An 11,038-nucleotide genomic window follows, 5' to 3' on the forward strand; every position below is an offset into this window, starting at 1 on the left:
ATGAATTACAAAGCAGTAACGAATGTGAAGAATTTAAAACAAATGATGATACAAAAAATATAGTAAGTGATGATGACAATAAAAATTATATATTAAATCATTTTAATTCTAGAAATATTGAATATGATAAATTAAAAGAAGAAATACCTAATGAACTTTTAAATGTTAAATATGACTCTTCCAAAAAAACTACAGTAAGCACAAATTAAACTTGTTCATAAAATATATTATTTTTAAATGTACAACACATAAAAAAATAAAAATAAAAATATATATATATATAAATATATATATATATATATATATATATATATATTTTTTATTTATTCATAATGAATCTACATAGTTTTACAAATTTTTTTATATATTTCTATAATCTCACTAATATTTTATTTTTTCTTTTAAATGTTTTTAAAAATTCTTATTAAAACATACACATGAATGACACATACAAAATAAAATAATAATATATAAACATATAAACATATACATTTAATACACATACATATAATACACATACATATAATACACATACATATAATACACATAAATATATTTTTATTTATTTATTTAAAGAATCTGGTTTAATAATGATTCCATTTTATCTCTTTTTATAATATTATATAGTTCATATATATATAAATACACCTTACAAGACATATAATCTTCATTTAAAAAATGATATATTGTTATTAATTTATTTATAAAGACGTAATAAAAATATTTACTATTCTTATAACACTTTTTATGTAACATATATAACACACACCTAATAATTCTCTTATATAAATTATAATTCGAACCATTCGCAGAATTTCTACACGTTTGTTCTATTAACTTATGATGAACACGTACATGAAATAATTCAATAGATGACATTGTATCTTTCTTCTCTCTCACATTGTAACTTTTAAACGCATATGTTATGTTTGTTTTCTGTTCTTCATCATATTCTAATATCTTCATCTTATCAATATTATTATTATATTTATTATTTCTTTTATTATTATTTTTATTATTTTTTTTGTTATTTTTTTTATTATTATTTTTTTTGTTATTATTTTTTTTGTTATTATTTTTTTTGTTATTATTTTTTTTTTTCTTCTCTCTTTCTATCTTTTCATGTGGGACGCTAAATTTAAAATTATTTTTTTTTACACACACATAATTATTAACATACTTTAAATAATTATATAAGATTACAATATTTTCAAAAAAAATAATAATCTCATTTATTATTACACTTATCTTTTCGTTCATAAAATTATCTTTTACTATAACTTTTGTGCTTATTATATTTTTAAAAACCACATCCGTTCTTAATCCTTGATCATATATACAAGAACATATATTAAATAAAATATTAAACATAAGATATATATATTTAATAAACATTTTACAATGTCTTATTTTATCACCTATACTGTTATGTTTTAAAGAACCATAATAATTATATTTATCATATATATAATGAATATCATGTATTGTATTGTTTTTTTTTTTTTCTTTTTTTTTTATATCTTCTTCATATATAAAGAGATAAAAATATTCCTTATGATATAAATTCAAAAAGATATAATATAATGCCCTAATTAAGTTTCTTATAATTTGTATTAGGTCATCATATATATTCATATGACTAGATTTTAGTATATGTTCATTTATATTCTTTTTTTCATCTTCATTTTTTTTAATAAATAAAAAACATCTTATTTTAAATGAATATAATTTATGAAAGTTATTATACCAATGATTCCATATCTCATAAGTATGTAAGTTTTTTTCCATCTTATCATTATTATTATTATTATCATTATTGTTATTATTATCACTATTATTATTATTATCATTATTATTATCATTATTATTATTATTATCATTATTGTTGATGATGATGTTGTTTTTTATTTTTTTGTCTGATGTTATTATATTATGTGCATTTATTAAAATGAATTCTTTCAATATTTTCTTTTCATTATCTAATAATATATTCTTATGAAATATATCACAATAATCTATAGCAGGAGAAAATATATTTGATACCACATTGTATACAAATAAAGATATGCAAAAAAATATTTCAGATGTTTTATTGTAGCTTTCTTTAAAACTATAACCCATCATATATTTCTTCTTAATCAAAATTTCTAAATACTTATACATTTTGTTCTTTATTTTATTCATATGAACAGTATTATTATCGTCAAGTAATGTTTTCTCATTTATTTTATCTATAATACATTTTTTATTTTCATCACTATTATTTGTTCTTATAATTTCTTCTTTTTCATATAAACATATATCATTTTCTTCAACATATTTCATATTATATATTCTCTTATTATATAATTTTTTTATATATCTTCCATTAGTCATATATTCACCTCTCACATTTTCTTTGATCATCCTTTTATATAATTTCTCATGCTCATATGATAAATCATAATAATTTATAATAGGAAATACAAAAGAATTAGGATAATGAAATGACATCACATCTGAAAAAAGTTTTTTATTCATAATTAAATCTAACCATAAAAATATATTATCTTTTATAATTAATTTCATCATTAAATTATTTTTTATGTAAAAATCTATAACATTGAATTTTTCTTCTACATTATATGAAATTATATTATTATCTACATTCTCTTTTTTTTTTTTTTTTTTCTTTTGTTTATCATCTAAATTATTTTTATAATCTTTATCTTCCACACAACGATTATTCTCCTCATCTACATTATCAACATACATACCAACCATATTTATTACATTGCTTGAATATATAAGTAATATTAAAAATCTCTTTAACAAGTTATGATTTATATAATTATTAAAAAATATGGAAATATAAATTTGAAAAACATCATTTCGATTTAATATATGGTAAATGTTTTTTATGGTGCATCTATAATTATATTTTATAAGATATAATTTTTCTTTATATTCATCTTTCTTTTCAAACGAATAGTTCATATTATTATCATCATTATTATCATATGTGTCCCTATTGTTGTAGTTGTAGTTGTAGTTGTTGTTGTTGTTGTTGTTATCCTCCCTCTCATCATCAAAATTTTCAAGCATCATCCTATTAGTAAAATTTGTAGTAGCATAATAACTTCTATCAATAGTGTTATTAAACTGTCTTTCTTCTACATTGTAATTATCGTAATTATTATTATCATAATTATCATCATTATTATCATCGTTATTATCATCATTATTATCATCATTATTATCATCATTATTATCATCATTATTATCATCATTATTATCATCATTATTATCATCATTATTATCATTATTATTATCACCATTTTTAATATCGCCTTCCAGATAACCTATACTATTATAACACGTCGAATGCAACCCCTGATTCGACATAATAAAAAAATTCATAATGTCCAATGAATCAAAATTATTATTAAACAAACTATTTAAATAATAATAAGAAAAATAAATAGAAGAAAAAGTTTTACTTCTAATCAAATTCTTCAAAGTATTCACAATATTGTGCTTTTTATATACCTCATTTAAGAAAAAAAAACAATATGATGATATACTTGGATTTATATAATATGTTAAAGGATCTACTGAATATTTTAATTTCTTCATAAAAAAATATAAATAAAATAATTCTTTAAAAGGTATTATTAATTTCCTTTTTTTCATTATACTCTTTTTAGATTCATATAATTTATTCATAACACCTATTCCATTATTATTCACATAATAATTATCATCTTTATCTTTTTTATATATATCATTTCTCTTTTTGAAAGATAATAACTTTTTTCTTATTTTATAAAGAAAAAAGGAATTCTCAATCAACTGAAAAAATATAGATAATCCTTTCAAACTTATAGTCCTAACAATTAAATCATTACTACTTAAGCAAAATATTAATAATTTCAATCCGTTCATTGAAAATATTTTAATCCATTGACCAAAAAAATCCACATCACTCAAAGAATATATATCTAATAATCTTTTATAACTCTTAGTAAAATGATTTTCTTTTAATTTCCTTCCATATAATAATTCATCTTCATCAATTAAGCAATATCCATTTATTTTATTTATATCCACATTTTTCTTTTTTTTCTTCCTATTCATATTTTTCGTTTCTTCAATACCATCACCATCAATTTTATTGTTATCATCCATTTTATTGTTATCATCATACTCGTTGTTTAATACATTTGTTGATCCATGCATATCATCATTATCATATTCTTCATCATTAATAAACGTTTTACAATTTTTATATATATTATATTCATAAGGACTATGTAAAAACAAATTTGTACGTATAGTCTTTCCATAATAAATCATATTCTTTATATTTGTCTTTTCTTCCTTGTCATATAAATTCAATATCCTTTGTGTATTACCAATTTTATGTATCTCCCTAAATTTTATACAAAATTTACAATTCATATCATAGTTCTGATTTTTTTTTAAATGATGAAAGTGTTCTTTTTCTTCATCATATGATATTATCTTTTTACTATTATTTAAATATACATTAACACTACTATTATCATAATTGTTCTTTGTATCTAATCCGTTTTTTATTTTTTTATTCTCCTCATATGAATTATCCATGTAATTATAATCATTATTTATATAATTTCCATACATACCATTCGCCCTATTCTCCTTTTCATTCTCATCATTGTCATAATCTATATAAAAATGTATATCAGGATATCTCTTAATATAATTTTTTATCTTTCGATTAATTTCTTGCATCCTCAACAAATCAAAATTTAAAAATATCTCTTCTTTTTGATACGTATATAAAAGCCTAAAGTGATAAAAAAATACCCTAATCTTTTCTGACATCAATATAAATACAAAAAATAATTTACTTACCAATACACACAATAAAAAGAAATAATCATATATATTTTTATTTAACCTATTTTTATAAGCTAAATAAAATACCTCTTTTCTTATAAAATTATTCTGATTTAATATACTGTATATATATCTACCACTACTTTTTAAACATATTCTACTACTACGTCTTCCATATATTTCCTTATCCTTTTTAATGTTATTATATTCATATTTTTCATCATTCTCTACTGAGCTAGCCATTTGGGAATTTGCAAAATGTTCGTTTTCACCTGACTTGTTCATATTATTTTTATAATTATTATTGAAAAAATAATTACCATTTTCACAATTTTTTAAATCATTAATATTATCATTATTATCAATATTATCAATCATATCAATATTATCAATATTATCAATATTATCATTATTATCAATACTATCAATACTATCATTATTATTATTATTATTATTTATCGTTTCATCACCATTTTGTAACATATGATATATATTTTCATTGAAATTAAAATAGAGACATGTTTTATTTACCATACTTGTGTTCATATTCAACCAGTTATAATTATTATCATAATTAACATTAAATTCTTTAAATTTTAATACTTCATCGATTAATTTATTGTCTAATATATTGTTTAAAGAAATAAAATTTAGATAATTACATAGATCCACAAAAAATATATTTCTTATATATATATTTATATTGGTCATAGTATAACTATAAATTCTTTTCAATGCATTAAATATGTTAATATTTAATCCTTTTAAATAAATTTCTTGTTTTACATATTTATCTTTATATAAATTGTACCACTCACTATAAAATATTTTTATCAATTTTAATAAAAAAATTAAAAAATTTTCATTTCGTTTTTTTTCTTCATTTTCCATCATTCCATATTCTTCCAATATAGATACTATAAATTCTTCAATAAGCTCATTTTTAAAAAATGTTTCAATCATAGATAAAAAATCTAACCCTTTTAATTTCATAAATTTATATATTAAAAAGTAAGTATAAAATAAAATATATCTTTTTTTGTTTTTATAAATAATATGACTTTTTTTATTTTCTTCTTTTTCCATATTCAAATCATGATCTATAAATATATATATATATTTTTTCATCACATTTTCATAATAAAAATTGGATAGTTTAATTTCATTATTGTTTAAAAATGAAATAAATAATAATATATTCTTCCAATGTAGGTATATATACTTTTCTATTTTCTTCATATATGCCCTATTATTTACATCTTGATCATCCACATAATTATTATCATAACAATTATTATTATTATTATTATTATTGTTGTTGTTGTTATTGTGGTGGTTGTTATTCTCTATCTTTTTGTTCAATAAATTTAATAATAATAATAATAACATGTGATAATCATTCCTTCTTTTAGAAATTTTTTTTATATAATTTCCATTCTGTTTTATCTTGTTTGAATCTCCAACATAATTATTTATATCAGTATTAGATCCTCTCATAATATTTAAGTGCTTATTGCCATCTTCATCATTGTCGCTATTACTACAACTACTACTATCATTATTTGATGATGTAATATTATTATTATTATGTTGACAATTTTTCATATATTTTTTCTCACCCTTATTATTTTCTACACCTTTTATATGCTCCTCATATGTATCTATATTTTTATCACTTACATTTTCACTCATTTCTTCATATCGTAAAAAACTTTTGAACAATCTTTTAAATAAAAAAAGAGTTATATTTTCATAAGATTTAAAAATATATTCATCATTTGGATATTTGTTTAAGTTATTATTCTCCTCAACATTTATTTGATAACTATTGAAATTTTTGTATTTATCATATTTGTATATATAACCATAAAAATAAAAAAAAAGAACCTTACATATTCTTCTTATAATAGATATATCTTCATATTTTTTCAACAGACTCTTTCGTATTTCTTTTCTTTCATTTATTATATCTCCAAAATAAAACAAAATAGACAATGCAATAAATAAACATATTTTATTCTTAAAATTTATTGTTACTAATAGTAAGAAACTTAATTTGTTTTTTTGTCCAGCGTTTTTATATGCACTTATAATATAATCCAAACATTTTTCAGCAAACGATTTTTTAAATGTTTCTTTTTTTAAATAATATATTTGTTCATATTCTATATTGTTTAATAACAACCATATGTTATGATATTCTTTAAATAGTAATAGATAACTTATATCATTAATACAATTAATATCATTAATACAATTAATATCATTAATATCATTAATATCATTTTCTAATGGAGTAATTTTTGTTTTATTTCCTATTAAATATAATAAAAATAAAATAACAAAATAATTGTCCTTATTTATTGTTTCCTTTTCATTGTTCAAATATTTAATATCCACCGTATTTAAAAAATTATATATAAAAAATACATACATGTCATTTTCAATATCTTTATGTTCTAATAAATATATATAATCATCTTTAATTTTTTTTCTAAAAAAAGATAATATATCATTATTCTTATCACTTAATCTTTCCATAATAATTTTTTTTATTATATCTTTATTCATAATATAGTTATTATTATAACATTTTCTAATATATAAGTTACATAATTTATTTAATAATATTTTTATTTTATCATTTATATTTTTTTTATTTATAATTATATTAATTAAGAGAGGTATATTACTACTACAAAAAACATGTTCCTCCATTTTGTGCCCATCATATATATAATTCTTACTGTTTTTTTTTCTTTTTAGTTTTTCATTTCTTATCTTATATATATAATATAAAATAAATTGTTCAAAAAAAATGTTCTCATTCTTTTGTATTATATTTCTATTATCTTCTTGGCAGTTTAAAAGTTGGCATTTGTCATTACAACAAAAACAAGTAGAATAATAAAAAGCATCATTATCATCAATAATGTTGATATATTCTTCATTATTTAATAAGTGTTTATATTGTTTCAAGTAAAAGAAAATAAATCTTTCATCCTCATCTAATCTTTTCAATATAGACAATATTATATAACATACTTTTTTTTTAAAAACTTCCTCATCATCTTGTATATGATCATGTAAAACAATACCTATCATTATACTTATCAACAATTTTTGAACTAACCATTTAGTTTTTGTCTTTTTTTTTATTAAACGAAAAAATGTATTAATATTATTGTGTAAAAAAGACAAATATAAATATATAAACTCTTCAAACACATTTTTATAAGTTGAATATTTATTTATAAAACATTTGAATAATATAATAAACCACCTACTCTTTAAAATATTTAATGATAATAAAAAAACTCTTTTTTTCAAACGTCTATTTTTTAATATAAACATATGATTAAAATAATAATAATCTTCCTCATCTTTTCTTTCATTTTGAAACGGATCTTCCTTTTTTATATTATAATATTTTTTACTTATATATTTTGAATACATATAAAATTTTAAAACATCATTTATTTTTCTTATTAAATACATAAATATATTAAAATCAATGTCTATATTATCTTTTTCTTCTTCTTCCTTTTTATTTCCTACACTTTGTAGATATGTATATAGAATAAAAAAATAATTTAATACAACAGAAGAAATATTACACATATGATGATATATTAAATCGGCATTCCAACATACAAGTTCTTCATTTAAATCAAACTCATCATTATTTTTAATTATATATGCATTTAATATATTCTTACAATTATTTAATATATGTATAATGCCATGTTGATTTTGAAATTTTTTTTCTTTTTCAATTTTTTCAAAATTATTATCACTTTTTAAAAAAAAAAAATTAAAACAAAATGTTTGTCCTTGGTCATTTTTATATATTTCTTCTATATCCATTTTATAATTAGAAGTATTATTTGTTATATTTATGTTTCCTTTTTTTTTTTTTTTTTTTAAATTTTTTATTTCTTTTAAAAATATTTTTATACTTTCTTGAAACAATCTAAAATTATTAAAACATACATCTATTATTTTATTTCCTTCTTCATATGTTGTAATATAAATATTGTTGTTTGTGTCATCTTTATTTTGTTCGTTCTCATCATGATTTAAATTATTATCTTTTATATTATTATTACCACTACATAGATATATATTCTCTTTACTCTGTTGAAAAAAGGAGATTTCTTTCTTTTTTGTGAACATGTAGAACAGTTCTTCTAGACTTTTTTTTTTTTTAAATTTATTTTTTATGTTCATATATATATATGGATTATATAACAAAACATATTTGATATAATTCAAGTAGTATGAATAAACATATATAACATCATTAATTTGGTAGGACCAAATATGACTACTACTATGAAGATCGTGAGGTAAATTAATATGTTTCTTATTTTGAATATTTTCACCATTTTGAAAATTTTGAACATTTTCATAATTTTTCATGTTAGTTGACTTTTTTTTTTTTTTAAGGGAGGGGTCCTCTTTTTCGTCCTTCATTATCTTTAATATTGGAACGCCACTTAAGAATCCATCATAATTGTATGCACAGAAAAAACAAATAATCATCTTAAAAAAGATAGAACCATCTTGATTATATAACATTTGTGAACGTTGGATGCTTTTTTTTTTATTGTGTTTTATTTTTTTGCCCCATGAAATATTATTAAACATATCTACATATTTTAACTTGGTTTTATATAAATAAAAGAATCTACAAAATAAAGACAACACAAAAACAAAATGTCTGAAATTATTTATATTTCTTAAAAGATAAAAAAATAATAGTAATTCATCTAATGATGATGAATCAAAAAAATCTGTTTTACTTAAAAATCTATATATTAATAATTCTATATTCTTATAATATTTTTCATTCTCCAAAATTTTTTTCATACATTTTTCTTTATTATTTATTTCATTATATATAATTATATTTCTCTTATAATATATAAAAAGATAAAAAAGATTATCGAAGAAATTATAATTTTCAACAGTTACATAATATTTGTCTATAAAACTATTCAAAAATATTTTATATACATTTTCATTTATATTATAGAAAATCTTAAAATTATTAATCTCAATAATCTTCTTTTTATTATATAATTCATATAATAATTTCTTTTTCACATCACATTCTTTAAATAAATTAATAAAATTTGTTAAAACTTTAAAATGTAAAATAAATATATTATTCTTATCAACTATCATATCATTTAAAAAAATATATAAACTATTTAAAACCTCGTTGTCTTCTTCACTCTTGTGTATACTATAATTTATTATATCATCATTCATATTAATATTTAATATGTAATCATCATCATCATCATTAATATTATCACAATATAAATTATTACCACTATCATCCTTTTTCATCACCTTGTTATATATACCCTTATAAGTATTATCTTCATATACACTGCTTTTTTTATTTAAACATATATCATTCATATTATCTTTAGATATATACATATTTATATAAGATATGTCAAAAATATAATACTTATAAATTATATTATAAAAATTATTTTTTATATCAAATTTGATACTCTTCAATAATATCTTTTTATTTATTCCATCTGGAACTGATATAAACATATCTACAAACATCACAAATTTACATATACATTTAAATACTTCTAATATATAATAAAGATATGAAATAATAAAATAATTACATAAAATATTTTTATCTCTCTTGGTTATTTTTTTTAACAAAAAATCTGTTATATTGAAAGGTATAAAAAAATATATAACTTCATTTATCTTATTCAAATAATTCATTTCATGTTCTGAATTATCAACATGGTGATCATAATTTAAATTATAAAAACTGTTAATATTATTATTATTATTATTATTATTATTATTGTTGTTGTATCCTATGGAGTGCATTAGAAGGTCCTCATCACATATTATTTCTTTATTATATTCAGCACGTTTTTCTTTCAACTTATACATTTCTAATATTATTTTATAATAAATTAATTCTTTTATTATATCTAAAAATTTCGTATTTCTCATTGTCTCCACATTTATCTTTTTATATATATATTTATATTCTAATAAAATACTCTCTTTATTAAAATATATATCACACATGTCACTATTCTTCATCGAATCATATACACTTTGTAACATCTTATTATTGTTTATATATATATCTGAAGAATCATCACTTTTTTTTACTTTA

At 18.4% G+C, this 11,038-nt stretch overlaps 2 protein-coding genes across 2 annotated transcripts in view; one reads left to right on the forward strand and one right to left on the reverse strand.

Annotated features, from left to right (window-relative positions):
- Window positions 1-209, forward strand: part of PGSY75_0703800 (hypothetical protein) — a gene marked incomplete at both ends in the record, with an annotated part of 2,664 nt that extends 2,455 nt beyond the window's left edge. Inside the window, one exon of the mRNA XM_018784907.1 lies at window positions 1-209. This exon is cut by the window's left edge and continues 2,455 nt beyond it. Within this exon, the coding sequence (XP_018642408.1) occupies window positions 1-209 (209 nt within the window).
- A 361-nt stretch (window positions 210-570) lies between these two features.
- The window catches only part of PGSY75_0703900 (putative membrane protein), a gene marked incomplete at both ends in the record, with an annotated part of 11,972 nt that continues 1,504 nt past the window's right edge, over window positions 571-11,038 (reverse strand). Inside the window, one exon of the mRNA XM_018784909.1 lies at window positions 571-11,038. Within this exon, the coding sequence (XP_018642409.1) occupies window positions 571-11,038 (10,468 nt within the window).

This window comes from Plasmodium gaboni, chromosome 7 (genome assembly GCF_001602025.1).
Source record: "Plasmodium gaboni strain SY75 chromosome 7, whole genome shotgun sequence".
NCBI lineage: Eukaryota > Apicomplexa > Aconoidasida > Haemosporida > Plasmodiidae > Plasmodium > Plasmodium gaboni.